This window comes from Corythoichthys intestinalis, chromosome 14, assembly GCF_030265065.1.
Source record: "Corythoichthys intestinalis isolate RoL2023-P3 chromosome 14, ASM3026506v1, whole genome shotgun sequence".
Taxonomy (NCBI): Eukaryota; Metazoa; Chordata; class Actinopteri; order Syngnathiformes; family Syngnathidae; genus Corythoichthys; species Corythoichthys intestinalis.
Window position 1 is genome coordinate 28,590,675 of NC_080408.1, and position 19,008 is coordinate 28,609,682.

Genomic DNA, 19,008 nt, shown 5'->3' on the forward strand with positions numbered 1-19,008 from the left:
GCGTGGCTTGCAGACTGGGAATCAGTAGCTCGATACCTATAGCAATAAATTTGAAAAATCGACTTGATGTCAGACTTTTACTACCACATTTAACCTCCATATTACCAACCCAAGCCTTTGATCTCCAACCAGAAGCCATCAGACATGAAAGTCCTGTCTGCTGGAGATCTAGGAAATTTTGCTAAGTGGACTGATTTACAACATCTCTCATAAGAGCCTTTCAGGTGATGTCTCTGGGTATGTAGTTTAGCTTGTTCTACAAAAACTAAACATAGGACCATTATTTCAAATTTTGGGTAGAACAGCTTGTATCATCAACTGACAGAAACATTCTTACTGTTTTTTTTTTGTTTTTGTTTTTTTCCAACATTCTTATTTTTCTTGCCAATTTCTCAACTGTTATTCAATATGTCCTAGATTTCTGTGCGTTGAGATGGCACCTCCCCTTAACAAACCTGTCCTCCACACCACTGCTCCTGAGTATATCTCCTCTGATGTATACTACACCATGTCATATTCTGTCCAATGGGCAGTTTTTCGTACCTTGTTCTCACATTCCAGCTCTCCCTGTTCCACACCATTGACCTCAGTGGGCCTTAACTCATTTTTTCGGAGTGACCTTGCCTTTTTGCCTTATATTTGTTTTAAAGTGCCTGTGACACAAAAAGCATGTTTATTTCATATTACACGCGGTATTTTATGCTTCTGGCTTGGATGTGTGTGGAAGCGATCGATATATTTAAATTTTTTCCTGCCAATTTTTCCATTTTTAACTTCCTGCCATAGTCTGGATTGAAAGAAGGAGGCGAATGTGACGTCAGCGGACTAATCATATTCACAATACAGCCGTTACTATAATATGCAGAAAGACTGTGGATTTAGCTGATTTTGCGGATTATTTCATTTATTTTTTGCGTCACGCCAGCCCAATGTGCTGCAGGCTTTTGTTGCTACACCAGGGAGAGTAGTGTGAGGCTTTTAAGATTTCCAAAAGATCCTGTTCACCGCGAAGAATGGATAAAACGAGTCCGGCAATCTAGAGACTATTGGACGGTGACGAAGTGAGTAAGCTACGTGTTTTATGTCATGTCAAATACTGGGATCATGGCAAACATTTTAATGAGGAGGTGGCTTGCATTTTGTGGGTGACAATGCTCCCTGTCCACCGAGAAAGCCACTCGGCCGGCAGCTTGTCGCACACCATGGTCGCCGGCCGATAAAGGCGTGCCTCGGCTTGAGTCAGAGACTCCCCCTCCCCCCCCCGCACTCATCTCCAGTTCTCGATTTTGTCCAGACTTCGACCCCCTTTGGCCCTCTTCGCGTATCCGCCTATGGAGCACTATACACGGATTGGGCTCAGGCATCCACGCGCTCCGACGTCAGCCGGTTTGTCCACCGACAATGCGCCATTTTCGACGATCATTTCCCTCTGCATCACCGGCCTGCCTTCCGGGGCCGCTTCAGAATGACGAACCAAAACTTGCACGCTGCCGGGGGCTGGCCGATCGGTGAAGACAGTCACCCCCGCCGCCATGTGTGACATGAGCCGGGGTAGTTTTGTGTGATTTTTCATTTTCGAAAGGTGAGGAAGAGACTTGGAATAGCCGCTCGGTTCGGTTTAGCATGTTGCCTAGATCTCTAGGCCCCTGTTTTGTTTATGCTCTTTCCTCCGTCTCCGGGGCAGGAGAATGACAAAAGCCAGACTAACTCCGGTGGCATAAAATACTGTTCGGGAGGTTTACGAAGTCGGCGGTTTTGAACATTATGCAGTAATTTAGCCCTGTCGTACTGAATACATTTTTAATATTTCATATTCCATTTATTACAAGACTGTTATTTGTCATGACTATACAATTTATTTAGCATTGGGGGAAAATACTTTGATAAAAAGAATATCCTGTAAAAATACTGGAGTAGAGAGATAAAAACAATGGCGACATTTTCCTCGTTCTGATTCTTCCTTCTCCATTGGGCTGAATTCTAAATTAGCTGAAATTGCTACTCTGCCGACATCATCATCCAGATGGAGGCGCTAGAGCGCTATAATCCCGGGGGGGGCTATACGGCAGATTAAAAGACTAATTTCTCGTCATCTGCGCTTTGCCAAATTGTTGTTTAGAGTCGAATCGTCTCAAAATATGATTTTAATTCACGTAATAATTCTATTTATGACTTTTGTATGATCTCTTGCTTATGCTTACAACACCTTGTCCTGTTCACGACAAAATACTAACGGAAAATATTCATTTATATTAGATTTTTGCTGCAACTAGTCACTGTTTTTTTTAGTCTGTGCAGACAAAAGACAAAGTGGTTTTGGAATGACCATGCTCTGCATTTTGTATTTGATCGGATGAGAGAGATATCACGGAAAAAATCATGTTGATCCACACAGTGTTTATGGAAGTATAGACTACGTCAAGAAACCAACTGTGAAATGTTTTCCGTACCATTTTCACTGCGTATTCTGCAGTGTATCAACCCGCTGGTGAAATGTTTTTCCGTTTGTGTGATTTTTTTTTCCTTTTTTTTGCCTGGCGTTGAGGTCTGTCGATACAATAAATGCCATGCCAGCACACTGTGTTCACCATATTACAGGTTTCCTTTGATTGAAGCACGTTGTTCCGCACTCTGTGTTCCACTGGCCACCCACATTTCTTTTTCTTCGCTTTCTTCCTGGCATAAAAGTGCACAGTTGGGCTCCTCAAATTGTTTTAATGGGTTGCTCATTGTTGTTCAGCTACTTCAGATTAAAAGAAACAAGTGCCATAGCAAGTAATACTGTTCAGGGGGGGAAACGGTCCTAAAGCTGTCCTAAATACCTATACTGCCACATGTATCACATTTGATACAAGCATTTCTGGACCTTATTGCATTAAAAAAAAATTGTTTGAAACATGATTGTGTTCAATCTCATTTAAGTTATATTCGTTTTACCACAAGATCTGCATGTAATGCTTATTTTAGCATTTATGATACAAATCAGATAACATGGATGTAAAATAATATATATTTTTTTCATCTATATTATGTTTAAGGACTACATAAAGCTTTCAAATTTTTAAAAATCAGATTTTTATGTTCATTATTTCTGTGGGCAGGCTTTATACTGAATTTTACCTGTAATTTTGACTAACAATATGCATTAGTTTTTCCTAAAGTTTTATATTTCAATTTCATTAAATGCATTATTCCAAAGTTAATAATATTTACAGCATTGTTTGTTATTTGATTCAGCCCTTTCAAATCAAAAAATGTAGTTTGTTTTGGGATGAATATTGATATATGATTATAATGTGATCAAATTAAATACAAAGCCTTAATTAATTACATTTGTTTTCTAAATACACATGCACACGCAGGCACACGTATTACTAGCGGGTGTTGAATTAAGTAAAACACAGATAACTTACACAAAAACACACAAAAAGTTTGCCAAAAAGCAATGTTTATTAGTTGAACAAGAAATATCTCGTCACTATATCATACTCATTATTGATTGTCATAATATTTAGCTTTTATTTTTTTAAATATCACAACGTAATTGGAAAGGGAGTGCGTACAAGGGTACTGCAATTCAGCAGTGTAGTGGGTTTTGAGATAATAGTCATATTGTTTGAGTCAGTTTTCTGTTTTTGTGCTTCAGAAACGCTGTTGAGCTTCGTGGATGACATCTTGTCTGGTGCCAGGTCTCCATGCGTGATGTTGGGAGACATCCCAAACCTCCTGTCATCATCTGTCAGCATGATTGTACGCTGTCTGGAGCCTGATACCACTTATATGTAAGCAATTCTTTTTTTGTTGTTGTTTTTTTCCTTTTATTGCTTTCTCTTCCCCATATGGTCAATTGATTTTATTGTTTATGAGTACAATTCAAGATCCTGGAAATAAGTAAAAAAAAAAAAAAAAAAATGTGTCTTTTGACACAATTGTGAATTTGACACACAAGAGAGAAAAGGACAGTTAACAAAACTGCCAAATATAAATGAAGGAAAATATCAGCAAGTATACAAAATAGAGCTCCAAAGTCTGTTGAGTGTCTGTCTTCAGATTGTGGGACTGTTTGGGCGTGCCTGGTAAAAACAGATCTCCAGTAGTCAATCACTCACATGCCTTGCCCATCCCAGCTCCTTTGCTCAGCACACCGGCCGATAGCTGCAGTCTATTTGGCGGCCAGGCACCCTCGGCTCCTAAACCTGGCACAAACTGCCTCTGTTGAAATTCAGTAGGTTCTTAGAGCCATTGTAACTTGTTGACATTCTGGATGGGCAAGTTATTATGAATGAAGAAGTTGCAATGGCGTACCGAAAGCAACACATCACTTTTGCTCATTAATATTTATGACATTAGCAATTGTGGCTAGGCGGGTCAACATCCCGTTTGTTCCTAGTAGTAAATGAATGGAAATAGTGTGCGAACTGTCAGGTTTGCAGGCAGGCAGGTGGTGTGTGGACCCAAATGCAGGGAAAAGGAGGCAAGGCATATAGACGGCGCAAAAATGATTTAATTCAAGCCAACAAAAAACAAAGTACAAAACAAAGGCTGTGGTGATCCAAAAACCTTTGACAAACAAAAGTCAGGCTAACTAATAAACTTACTTTCCAAGCAGGACGAGGAACACGAGGAACTGGGGAAAAACGCTGACATGAACGTGGAGATTGACATTGACATAGACTCTGACATTGACAATGACGCAACAAGAAGTGAAAAGAAAATGGGAGCTTATATACACACACACACGCAGACAAAGGGTAACGAGACAACGAGGAACAGGTGGGCACAGGAGGATGCAGGTTGGAGGATACACTAGGGGCCGGCACAACAGGTGAAATCAATGGGCAATCACAGGGACAAGTCACACTAGGAGAAAACAAACACAAAACCTAACACGAACGAGATGTTTACTGAGCTAAACCTACCAATTCTGTCCGAAAATGATGTCCCTGGAGCCAAATTCACTGGTAAAGGTGTGGAAGAACATACAAATGTTCAGTTTAAGAGATGGGTTGAGTGTCTAGGGCTGAAAAAGAGCCGACCTGATCCAGTTAGCTTTTTTATCGACACTTTTTCCTTGAGTGCATTGCCTTACGCCACTGACAATGACATTCTCCTGTTTCAACAATCTATCCTTCACCACCATATGCCCTGTCTTTCTTATAGATTATATCCTTTGGTTGTCTTACGTCTCTGACTGTTCTTGGGGGCAATTTACATTGCTATTTTTGTGTAGCGATCGCAAATGCTACTCAGTGACAGCCAACAAACACTTTTACATTTTTCATGAATAACAAATCTTAATTCTACAATTTATTTACACTTCCCCCTTACTAAAGTTGTTGTTTTTTTTTAAACAGAAAAGGTAACAGTGGCAGTCCGATACCATTTTAATTTTTTTCAGGTCATTCATTGTCAGACAGAAGCAGCACGGCAGAACTCCACGCTAAAAAAATATGTAAAAATACAAAAATGGCTTACCTCGTCATCCTCTGAAGGACCATGGCTCCCAACAAAATGTTTACTGCATATGAAATGTGAATGGCTTCACCCTGCTGGCGTTAAATTGGTCTTTTGGACGTCCGCGCAAGTTGCAACATTCTTCACATTTTTTCCTCTGAGTTTTTGGTTTCGGGAAACGTATGACGAAAACACCCTTCGTATGTCGTAATGTCTAGGGTCATTTGTACAAGTTCCATAGCAGCAGTTTTTGATCGGCATGTTGTTTTTTCAAAGATTACCGGAGAAAACAAGCAGAAATAGCATGGTTTGTATGTAAGGGTGTGTCCCACTTCCATGTTACGATGGCGAAGTCACGGTCTAAAAATAGCATTCATGCGGTACACTATTGCACAATTGACAGCACACAGTCAGTATATTTTGGGAGGTCAGAAACCCTGGGTTAATAGAAAATAAATTCGATGAAGATCATTTCTACAAGTTATCACATTAGGTAAGATGTCGTGCTGACTTTCAGTCACGTGGCAGAACGATTCACTTACACTTACAGTACATTATTGGACCTTTTCTAGCATGCATGCTTTGGAAATGTGGAAGGAAGCTGGAGGACGTGAGAAAAACCCACATAAATCTAAGGAGAACATTTTCCACACACCACCATTTGAGATTTGAACCCGTAATTGCTGTGTGGCAGAACCACTAACCACACTTGTCAGCTGCCCAAATGAAACGTCAATTTTTAAAAGTCGTAGGATGAATTGGATATGTTGGATTTCTTTCTTGTTACGTGTGTAAGAGTGTTGACTAGTAGACAAGATAAAACATCTTATGCTTTTATTAAAATGATGTGAAGTCATAAGTAATTTCAAGGAAAAATGAAGTTATTTTCAACAACAGTTCCAGCAAATCCAGTGTGATGCATAGGCAGAGCAACCGCCAAGGATTTCACTTCAGTGCTGCAAATGAAAGAAAAAAAGATCATATTTATAAGTGCTTTAGTCAGTCATGAGCCATTAAATTCTTGAGTACTTCTTTTCTCTCTGATGGCCGTTTGTTCATATTTTAGTTTGAAAATTTTACAGGCAGAGTGGATTGCTTGAATTAAATTTGGCAAACTGGGTGTGTTAGCTGTGGATTCAACTGCAAATCCTGAGAAGTATGAGTTCATTTTTATGTAACAGTGCACTGTTGTTTTCGTCAACGACGACTATAACGAAAATATTTCGTCGTTGAACGATTTTTTTCATGACGATGACGAGACGATAATGAGCTTAAAACGTTTATTGGGAGACTAAAACATAACGACACGAATTCCAGTTTTCATCTGACGAGACGAGAACAAGACGAAAATGCGACATAGTTTTTGTCACATGTTCCCAATGGGTGTCTGGTTGTGTCACTCATGTGACGTGCTGCGCCCCCCCCCCCCTCACCCAATTCACCCGCTAGTGTCCTCTCTAGTCTTCCCATTGCCTGTTTGGAGATACAAACGCTTTAGATTAGTCTTCTTTTCTTGGCAAGAAGAGAGAATATGCATACCTGTCAACCCGAGGCCGTTGGCAATCTTACAATTAGTGACGTATGCCCTTACAAACTGGTGACTAATCTTACACTGTTGTACATAGCGTTCAATATGAAACAAAAATAAAACTCAATTTTTAAAATAATATGAATTTATTGATAATATTGTAACATATAATCTGGTGCAATCAAAGAACAATATCTTCAGCTATATCATGATTACTAGAATTTAACAGTGACTTTTGTTATAATTGTATGTAGCACTTTTGGCAATTTCTATCATGTCTTGATGGCTGCACTTCATGGCACTTCAGCTCGCAATTCAGTTTGACTTGAAGGTAGTTCGTTAGTGTGTCCAATTATAAATTTAAAGGTCAATTGATAAAATTAACTTACCGATGCAGTCTTTGAGTCAGGGAACATTTATTTTGCTAATTCTGAGAAGTGATCAGCAATAGTTGCAGGCAAATTGTGTTTGGCAACAAATTGCCAGAATAAAATCTCCGCTTTCATCACTTTTCATTCTGCAGATCATCTTTATGACCAGTGTTGTTAAACTTACCTATAAAAAGTAATTACTTACAGTTACAAATTACTTCTCCCCAAAAATAATTGCGTTAGTAACTCAGTTACCTGAATGTAAGAGTAATTAGTTACTTGGCAAAGTAACTGGTGTTACCTTTCATGTTTTTTCTTTTCATTTTTTTCAAAAAACAAAAACAAAAAATATAGTAACCTTTGCTATGTATGGAAGTCATTTAATGTTGTGAATCAACTGTTAAAGTTGTTAAGATTGCTCCCGCTTTTGCATTTGTTCCCTTCTATCTACTCTAGACATGTGAAAGTTTTAAAACTGTTTCATCATTTAAAGATAGATTCAAGTCAAGATTTTGCCAATTTAGGAGCATTTTAGATAAAAAGTTACATAGGTTCGCTAGGAAGGTTCACTATAACAGAGCCTTTCTGAAAAGTCTACTGCTTTAAGATGGGGGCTGTTTACTAACACCGCCGAGTCTGTCATTTCGCACGTAGTTCTATATGCATGTGAAATCCAGTTGTAGTTTGTAGGCTGTCGGCTACAGTCAGGAAATATTGGAGCCATCTAGCCAAGCATCGCGTTTACTACAGCGTCACAACAAACATACTTCTCGCTCCATGTCTCTGACTTTTCTCGCGTCATTCAACCAACGTAGTAATGCATAGTAACGCACATTGTCTTGTTGCCGAAACGTAAGGCACGAAAAACGTACAGATTCTGAACGTATGGCGTACACACTTAAAAATCAGTGCTCACAAATTACGCCGACACCGTACAACTTGAAAGGTATGAATTAGCAATGTTGCTTTAGCCTTTAAAGGTCTTTGCTGAGTGATCATCACACACTAAATGTAACTCGTAGCGTTAGCACAGCATTCACGTTCGCATTAGCATCAGGCTATTGCTAATGGCGAGCGTCCTCTTAAACTCTCAGACAGCTTTTTTTTTTTTTCACATACAGTTCGTGGCGTCCTGGTGGGTATAATTTTTTTTTTTTTCAATAACAGACGAAAACATTTTTATTAAAAGTCGACTAAAACTAGACCAAATTGGTCTTGAGTTTTCATCAACAAAAACTAGACGAAGACAAACACATTTGGAGATGAATAAAAGATGACTAAGACTAATAAGGATTCTCATCCAAAAGACTAAGACGAAAATTAAAAGGGCTACCAAAAACAACAGTTACGGTATTTTTTCGATTGCATTGATGAGTATAATAAATTAGTATGCGGAAGGGGAAAAAAAACCTAGGAAATGATCTTGGGGTCATCAGTATGTTTGTGATCCACTCATGCCATTTAGAAAGTTAATTTACGGCAATTTAGGTTTATTCAGGCAATTTAAAAACAAACAAAAAACAATTATCTTTTAATGTTCAGCCTCACATGTAGGCGTAAAATAATTCTATCGTAATGACATGGTGGTTTTATCAAAAGACAGATGTTAATGAGTCATGAGAAGATGATTGAGTGCATTTACACTTTATTATTGTGACTGTGAAGCAACCAAGACAGGATTTCTATGTCTGCACGCACTTAGTGGATGCTTAGTACACATGCTCACACTCAGCCAGCAGACAATTTGCCTGGAGTGAAGTAATACGCACGTCTCAAAGAGGAAATGAGGCGACTTTTGGTGAGAGACTGAGGGATGAGTGAGAAAAAGATTAAGAAGGGAAAAGCACAAAAAGAAGAAAATCGGAAGACAAGAAGTGTTTTGATATACTGTATTTCATCAGAGTGCTAAGCTCCACATGCCCTTTTGATTCCAGCAACAGCAGGGTTCCTGCGCTGTATTCTGGCAGTTCATTCATGTCACTAGGCCAAGGCCCTGTCTTCCACCTTTATATTTTCGATATGGAGAGAGTCCATCCAAAATTTACTGTCTTGTTCGAGGAAAATTTAATGTGAGAGAGGCACGGTAGGCATGTGCATATATTTTTTATTATGTAAAGGGAAATCATTCCTGTTTCAAAACAATTTAGTCTCTCAGGTTTATATATTACACAATCTGTTATTCAGTGCAAGTTATTCTTTTCAGAAGGTGAGTTCAGGCAAGCGCCCTGATGACAATATAAAATATACATAATTTCTTATCTGGTTTCTGTCATGGTGCTCTTGTTGTAATCCGAAGGCCCATAATCCAATACTATTTTATCTTTATTGTACTGGAAGCTCCATATTTCTGTGGATGCAATGAGCCTTTCAACCACTGGATGGAGATATAATTCAGAAAAATGTTGGAAGTTTGTGTGTCTTTCCCAAGAACTGATTTTGAATTTAGGCTCACAAAAAGAGACGATTTATCTAACAGAAATTACCTGCAGAGGAAATGCAACAGATTCCAATGAGATTGTGAGTGCAGCATACGTAGCTTAAATAGATTACCATATTGTGCATATGTGGCTGTCTAGGTTCCGGCTATGGGCAGTTGACAACACTGGGCGCCGCTCCAGCCCGAGTGAGGTCACCATTAAAACCCCATGTCCAACTGTGGATGACGTCAAGGCTCAAGGTGAGGAAAGACACACAGCAGTAAGGATTAATCACTTTTAAGTTTGGAGGACAGGTGCCTCACTGAGTGGTATACGGTTTACGTTTTCACAAAAGTCTTTGCAGAAAGTACAATAAAGATGCAGAGTTATTTTTCATGAACAGAATCTTATCTTACAGTGCTGGCCAAAAGAATTGGCACTCCTGCAATTCTGTCAGATAATGCCAAACTTTGGTAGTAATATCTTCATTTATTTTGTTTGCAATTAAAAAACACAAAAGAGAATGGGGAAAAAATCATCATTGTTATTTTACACAAAACTCCAAAAATGGGCAGGCCAAAAGTATTTTCACCCTCAGCCTAATACTTTGTAGACCAAAAAACTGCGAACAACCGCTTCCGGTAGCCATCAATGAGTTTCTTACAATACTCTGCTGGAGTTTTAGACCATTATTCTTTGGCCAACTGCTCCAGGTCTCTGAGATTTGAAGGGTGCCTTCTCCAAACTGCTATTTTCAAATCTCTCCACAGGGGTTATATGGGATTCAGGTCTTGACTCATTGCTGGCGACCTTAGAAGTCTCCAGTGCTTTCTCTCAAACCATTTTCTAGTGCTTTTTGAAGTGTGTTTTGGCTCATTGTCCTGCTGGAAGACCCATGACCTCTGAAGGAGACTCAGCTTTCTCACACTGGGCCCTACATTATGCTGAAAAATTAGTTGGTAGTCTTCCAACTTCATAATGCTATGCGCACAGTCAAGCAGTCCAGTGCCAGAGGTAGCAAAGCAACCCCAAAACCTCTATTATGTGTGACTGTGGGGACCGTGTTCTTTTCTTTGAAGGCCTCGTTTTTTTTCCTGTAAACTCTATTTGGATGCCTTTTCCCGAAAAGCTCTACTTTTGTTTTATCTGACCAGAGAACATTCTTCCAAAACGTTTTTGGCTTTCTCAGGTAAGTTTTGGCAAACTCCAGCCTGACTTTTTGATGTCTCTGGGTCAGAAATGGGGTCTTTCTGGGTATCCTACTATAGAGTCCCTTTTCATTCATATGCCAACGGATAGTATTAGTTGACACTGTTGTACCCTCGGAGTGCAGGACAGCTTGAACTTGTTTGGATGTTAGTCGAGGTTCTTTATCCACACAATCTTTTTCGTTAAAATCTGTCGTCAATTTTTCCTTTCTGTCCACATCTAGGGAGGTTAGACACTGCACACGGTAGACAAAGGAACATTCAGGTCTTTGGAGATGGACTTGTAGCCTTGAGATTGCCCATGCTTCCTCACAATTTTGCTTCCCAAGTCCTCAGACAGTTCTTTGGTGTTCTTTCTTTTCTCCATGCTCAATGTGGTGCACACAAGGACACAGGACAGAGGTTGAGTAAACTTTAGTCCATTTTAACTGGTTGCAAGTGTGACTTAGTAGTTGCCATCACCTGTTATGTGCCACAGGTAAGTAACAGGTCCTGGTAATTACACAAATTAGAGAAGCATAACATGATTTTTCAAAGGGTGCCAATACCTTGGTCCGGACCATTTCTGGAGTTTGTAAAATGATAAAGATTTTTTTTTTTCCATTCACTTTTGTGTTTTTTCATTGCAAGCAAAATCAATGAAGATATTATTACCAAAGCATTTGTAATTGCAATCATTTTCTGGTAGAAATTGAGCATTATCTGACAGAATTACAGGGATGCCAATACTTTTGGGTACATGGGTTTACACAAGTGTGTTCAAGTGTGATTTGTCAGTCTGAGTTCTCTTGTTCCAGAGAAAACATGGACATTGGGGAGATTCTTCCCAATTTGTCATGTTCAGTGGCTGATTTACAGGACAAACATTATCTTTGTTGATTATAAATGATGTTAGTGCACATGGTTAAACAGTTATCCTGTTGTTGATTTGCTGATTTAAATGAACTATTTCAAAATGAGCCAGCCACTGAATTATGTTACATTCAGGCCGTGCTGTTGTCATTTTTATTCCCTGGAAATGGTGTGTTGAGAAATAAAAATCCTAAATTGGACAGCATTTGTATTTTTCTTGAACTGGCTATTGGCATTCAAAAGAAGGATATGGATACAGCTCAATTATGTCAAGTGTGTCCAATGCATATATCCAAGAGATGGAAATGTTATTCCTCTTTTCCCTGCAAATGCTCAAAAGTTTCCTATAGCTTTATCATTTGTCTGACGTTCGTGGTTTTCATCACTGTGTTCCCTGAAACAGATTGCCTATTATTGTTTTTGTGCCCATCTAGAAATTGCTGATAAAATCTATAACCTGTTTAATGGGTACACCAGTGGGAAGGAGCAACAGACAGCATATAATACTCTGATGGACCTAGGTGCCCCAGCTCTTCATCGAGTCCTCTATCACTACAATCAGCGCTACGAGAGCTTCGGAGAGTTTACCTGGAGGTGTGAAGATGAGCTAGGGCCCAGGTAAAGTCAGGGATATAATGTATACTCTATTTACCACTTCCTTATTTTTGTCCTTTTCACAGAAGAGCTGTCCAAAAAATTTTGCGTTTAAATACCGTATTTTTCGGACTACAAGTTGCACCTGAGTATAAGTCGCACCGGCCATAAAGTGCCCAACGAATGAAAAAAAAAAAAAACATATATAAGTCGCACCGGGGTACAAGTCGCATTTTTGGGGGATATTTACTTGATAAAATCCAACACATAGAACAGATATGTCATCTTGAAAGACAATTTAATAGAAAAATACAATAGAGAACAACATGCTGAATAAGTGTACAGTGTACAATTCATGAACAACGAAATGCGAACATACTGTCCTCACCAGGACGCTACGGCTCGGTCCTGGCTATACAGCGAGCTAAACTCCCAAATGACGATGCTGGACGTCTGTATGATTTGCTGAATCAATTTCGTCCACGATACCAAACAGGTTCGCATCAACGTAAATAAATCATAATCAGGTGCTATTACAGCAATGACAAAAACGGCTAGCATGCGTTTGCTAGCATTAGCACATCGTTCAAACAACCACACAAGTGGCTCTAAGTGTCCGATTGTGGGTGGAAAACACAACAACAACAACAGAAAAGATGATCCATACAGGCGTTTACCTCTGTAGAGATATTTTACAAGCATAAACAATGAACATAGGTTCGCAGCCGTGTCTCTCTCTCTCGCTCGCCCGCTCGCTCAGACAGAGACACTGCGTAGCTGTCCGTCTTCTTCTGGCATGTGAGCGCTCTTTTTCGCGTAAGCAAGTGCGAGTGCGCCCCCACGTGGGCGTGAAAGCGCCACAACCTAAAAGCATGCATTTAAACATAAAAAAGTCAATGATACAATTGAACACACATTGCAAAAGGCAGAACGCGAATATAGCTATTAAGAGTTATTCAGATAACTATTGCATAAAGAACATGCTAACAAGTTTACCAAACTATCAGTGTCACTCCAAAACACCAAAATAACATGTGAAATGATATCATAATGTGTTAATAATTTCATACATAAGTCGCTCCTGAGTATAAGTCGCACCCCCATCCAAACTATGAAAAAAACTGGGACTTATAGTCCGAAAAATACGGTACTAACATGGTTGTTTCTTTGTTTTTGTGGCTTTAACAGAATACATTTTGTGCTCCAGTATTAAAATAAAGACTTGGTAATCCTGTTACGTATTGCTTTGGCTGGAATGAATCTATGAAATAACATGGATGTCTCAGCCTCCTCCAAAAATATTGGGAAAGGACGCCAAGTCCTTTATTTTTGCTTTACAGTAGACTGTAGCATTTTGGTTTGACATCACAAAGGAATACAACAGATTTCAGCATTTATTTTCCAGAACTGTGTTCATATCTATTTGATTGACAACCTAGTAAAGATATCTTTTTGTTCAAACTCTTTTCATGCAAGCAAAAAAGTATTGGAACACAACACTGCCAGGTGTATACGTTTGGCATTAATTATTCAAAAGAAAAGAGAGCAGAGTTCATTAATATGTAGAGCTGTAATCACCATTAACACCAGAATGCTATGAATCTGTTAAACACAAAATCCGAGCCATTTCACAAAGCTTCCAACTAGGCATGTGCAGTTATGAGATTTTGACGGTATGATAACCTTAAGCAAAAATACCATGGTTTCACGGTATCACGGTAATGCAATTATAGCTCTAAAGTGTGTATTTTGACATAGAAAAAACATTTTAAAAAAAACATTTTCCATTGAACAGGACTTTTCAGAATTTTTTTTTCACAACATATTTGCAAATTGGCAGATGTGTACAATGGCGGAAGACTTTACAAAAGTAAGGTAATGGTAGAGAGGAAACTAGCTAGCCGTCTTGGCATGCTAACTAGCCACGATGTCTGCCTCGTTAACAAGTTTACGTGATAGTATTTCTTTCACCATCGCTAGACACACTAAACCAGCTTGAGTGAACTCTCGTAGCTGGTGGGAAACGTCAACGTTTACTTACCTTAAATTTTGTGTAACGTGACGGATGATGGTCACGTAAATGTGAAATCATGTTGGAGATGTTGCCTGCATGTCGGCTGACCTTCCTCCTCTAAGCCGCGACTGTCTGTTTCTGTTCGGTAGCCGAAGTACTCCCATACTAGCGACTTTTGTCTATTTTTGCGGTGGGAAAAAGCTCAGGCATAGTGTCACTGACACACACAGGACACAGCAACAACTGGAAGGGGATGAATGAGCACTGCTGCTCCAAGCCACGGATTTCTCGCTACATTTGGGACCTCAAAAATGCCTAATACCGTAACTACGGTATGATGGAAAATTTTAGTGGTTTTGAAACCGGTAATCAGCACATGCCTACTTCCAACATACCTTTCACATGCCTTAGCCATCGCCAACGCTTAAAATGTTCTGAAGACAATAGAGACCACTGGTGTACTAATTAACCGATATCAGTCTATTTCAGGAAGTAAGGCTATTTCATGTGTCGAGCTTGGAATTCATTGATGATATAACGTACGATGGCCACGTACGATGGCCAACGTACTCTTTGAAGTCTTCACGAAACATTATGTCTGCCTATTTAAAGCAAGTTACAACTAAATGTTCAACACTCACATTTACCGTATTGGCCCGAATATAAGACGGGTTTTTTTGCATTGAAATAAGACTGAAAAAGTGGGAGTCGTCCTATATTCGTTGTCTAGACATTATACCCATTCACGACGCTAGATGGCGCCAGATATCATTGAAGCGAATGCTGAACTTGAGGAGTAATGTTCTGTCATGAAAGATCTCAGCTACTCTCAAGTTTAACCAGTTTGCATTATTTTATTGCAATGTTTTTCCTTATTCAGATTTGTTTCAAGACTACAGTTACAATTAGACCTCACTTTGATGGTTAATGCAGTTATGGCAATTTTGTTTTATCACAATAGATTGGTTTATTTACATTTCAAAAACCAGAAGCCATTCATTTATGAATGTGATTGCACTTTAGTTTACATATTTAAATGTTCAGATATTAAGATTTGAATAAGGCAAAATAACATGCTTTTTCTCTCAAATATATCGTTATAATCTTTTGTTTCAGATGTACTGTAATTATTTTCTGTATAAAAATTAATTTGTTGTTCAGAAAGTCTTTTTTCAAACTTGAGTCTTGAAAAAGAGGGGGTCGTCTTATAATCAGGGCTGTCTTATATTCGGGCCAATACGGTATTTCTATTGATGACTTACACCAGTGGTCCTGAAACGACACCCCTTTGACTGGCCCCTCAGCCCTTCTGTCCCCCAGCACTTGAACTGGCCCTGATTGTAATTTACGGGGTGACCATGAACACCTCTCTGGCTGTGCATTCTGTGCCATAGCTCCCACCAGGTCTGTCACTATCTCTGCTTTTCCTTTCATTCTCACCAGCCCCCCTCCCAATTTCTAATATTTTTTTTTAGTAATCCTGCTTCCCCAAACACATCCATTTCAAGTTTCAAGTTTTTCCACCCCAGCAACACTGATTGCGCTGACACTGGCATTTAATGGTCTATCATTGCTCATGGACGTACTGCTGGCTGCTGCTGAAGAGTAAAGATATTCAATAGAGAATGTGAGGTTTAGGGGAACAGTCTTTCGAATTTTATTCTACAGATTTTTAAGGAGGAAGTTAGAGACTCAATGAAGAGGATGAAAAATATAAGACCAATTGTTATTTGCACTTAAGTGAAGCAGTATACAGATATCTAGGAATAGTGGCTATGGAGGTTTTGACCAGGTTGTTCAGTGGAATTCCAGAGGGTGACAATATATTTAACATGTGTTTTCCTGAACCTCTGTAACATCAAGATCCATCACTTAAAGTTTCTGCAGGGAGGGACCCAACTTTCCATCCAAACAATGGACACGAGCCCAGTCTATAAAATTGTACCTTAGTGTTTTGTAAACAGAGCCATGTGTCTGATATAAAATATAAATGGCAATCTGTTGTACTCGCTATTTTGGCAGGCAAAACCGATTAGTCAAGCTTCCCCTAATTCTAACACTTTTCTGTCTAGGGATTCTCCTTACCGTAAACAAAAGTTTGTTTTTAATAGGCTCCATACTGGAAAGAGTTGCAAAATTGAGGGAGTTCCTTTGTAATGTGTTCCATTCAAGTACATGTAGATTAACAGTCCTTTCAATTCAGGGATTGGTGATTTGCAATAAGTGCACGGCTTCATCTAGTTTTAGTCGACAGTTACTCAAAATGTTTTCGTCTGTATAATTTGTTTTAGTCCAAAACTAAAGGTTTCCAACAATTTCGAATGAACATAGCCATACGAACGCATATTGTAGCGTCTACAAGGAAATCGGCAACTCGTTGATGATACAGTGGGGCAAATAAATATTTAGTCAACCACTAATTGTGCAAGTTCTCACACTTGAAAATATTAGAGAGGCCCATCTTTGTCAACATGGGTAAACCTCAACCATGAGAGACAGAATGTAGGGAATAAAAAATCAGAAAATCACATTGTTTGATTTTCACAGAATTTATTTGCAAGTCATGGTGGAAAATAAGTATTTGGTCAATACCAAAAGTTCATCTCAATACTTTGTTAGTACCCTTTGTTGGCAATAACAGAGGCCAAACGTTTTCTGTAACTCTTCACACGCTTTTCACACACTGTTGCTGGTATTTTGGCCCATTCCTCCATGCAGATCTCCTCTAGAGCAGTGATGTTTTGGGGCTGTCATTGGGCAACACACACTTTCAACTCCCTCCACAGATTTTCTATGGGGTTGAGATCTGGAGACTGGCTAGGCCACTCCAGGACCTTGAAATGCTTCTTAAGAAGCCACTCCTTTATTGCCCTGGCTGTGTCTTTGGGATCATTGTCATGCTGAAAGACCCAGCCATGTCTCATCTTCAATGCACTTGCTGATGGAAGGAGATTTTCACTCAAAATCTCTCGATACATGGCCCCATTCATTCTTTCCGTTACACAGATCAGTCGTCCTGGGCCCTTTGCAGAAAAACAACCCCAAAGCATGATGTTTCCACCCCCATGCTTCACAGTGCCTCTTCGGATGCAATTCAGTATTCTTTCTCCTCCAAACACGAGAACCTGTGTTTCTAACAAAAAGTTCTATTTAGGTTTAATCTGACCATAACACATTCTCCCAGTCCTCTTCTGGATCATCCAAATGCTCTCTAGTGAACCGCAGACGAGCCTGGACGTGTACTGGCTTCAGCAGGGCGACACGCCTGGCAGTGCAGGATTTGAGTCCCTGGCGGCGTATTGTGTTACTGATAGTAGTCTTTGTTACTACGCTCCCAGCTCTCTGTAGGTCCTTCACTAGGTCCCTCCGTGTGGTTCTGGGATTTTTGCTCACCGTTCTTGTTATCATTTTGACGCCACGGGGTGAGATCTTGCATGGAGCCCCAGATCGAGGGAGATTATCAGTGGTCTTGTATGTCTTCCGTTTTCTAATAATTGCTCCCACAGTTGATTTCTTTACGCCAAGCGTTTTACCTATTGCAGATTCAGTCTTCCCAGCCTGGTGCAGATCTACAGTTTTGTCTCTGGTGTCCTTCGACAGCTCTTTGATCTTGGCTGTAGTGGAGTTTGGAGTGTGATTGACTGACTTAGGTTGTGGACAGGTGTCTTTTATACTGATAATGACAGGTGCCATTAATACAGGTAACGAGTGGAGTCGTTAAACCTCGTTAAAATAAGTTAGACCTCTTTGACAACCAGAAATCTTACTTGTTTGTTGGTGACCAAGAACTTATTTTCCACTCTAATTCGGAAATAAATTCTTTAAAAATCAAACAATGTTATTTTCTGTTTTTTTTTTTCACATTCTGTCTCTCGTGGTTGAGGTTTACCCATGTTGACAATTACAGGCCTCTCTAATCTTTTCAAGTAGGAGAACTTGCACAATTGGTGGTTGACTAAATACTTATTTGCCCCACTGTAATACACACGAAGCAGGAAAAGTAGTACATCATTTTCATTTACACCCACCTGGAAGCTACAAACTGTTTGAAAAAAAAAAAAAAAAAAAAAAAAATGTACAAGCGTTAAACACTGGGAAGTCTGGGATTTTTTTTTTTTTTTTTTTTTGCTATTCTTAGAGTAGCCAGAAGTTGCAAACAATCAGTATCTCCCAGTAATTGCTCATTTACCAAACAAACCAGCTGAAGTGGGCTATTAGCTAAATGCCATTTCGCCAACTGGCTCTCCTTTAGACTTACTGACCAGAGAAGCCATGTGGCTCTGCTTTAGACCGGCCAGTGTTTTAAGAGGCATTCTAAAGCTAATGCATAGACTTCATAATGACATTGACAGATCAGATTCAACCTTTACTGCACCACGCCTTCAAGTAGGGGACCATCCCACAATGCGCTTCAGTTATTCGTAGTCGGTCACAGCGACACATGCAGCGATCCAACGCCGGATTTATGTTGAAAAAGTACGAAAGCTGTACCGCATACAAACAGGAAGGATTGTCTCAGGAGTGATTTGTTCGAGGATTCAAGGTAATTATTATATTTTTCGTTTTTTCA

General features: G+C 39.5%; 1 protein-coding gene across 8 annotated transcripts in view; it reads left to right on the forward strand.

Moving 5' to 3' along the window:
* Positions 1-19,008, forward strand: part of astn1 (astrotactin 1) — a 506,238-nt gene that overhangs the window by 472,084 nt on the left and 15,146 nt on the right. For 6 of the 8 annotated variants that reach the window (XM_057856762.1, XM_057856765.1, XM_057856767.1 and 3 more), the window contains exons 21-23: positions 3,647-3,782; positions 9,930-10,030; positions 12,265-12,448. In XM_057856762.1, the coding sequence (XP_057712745.1) occupies positions 3,647-3,782; positions 9,930-10,030; positions 12,265-12,448 (421 nt within the window). Of the gene's footprint in view, positions 1-3,646; positions 3,783-9,929; positions 10,031-12,264; positions 12,453-19,008 lie in introns of those variants that run through there. The other 2 variants (XM_057856766.1, XM_057856768.1) reach the window with 1 other exon arrangement.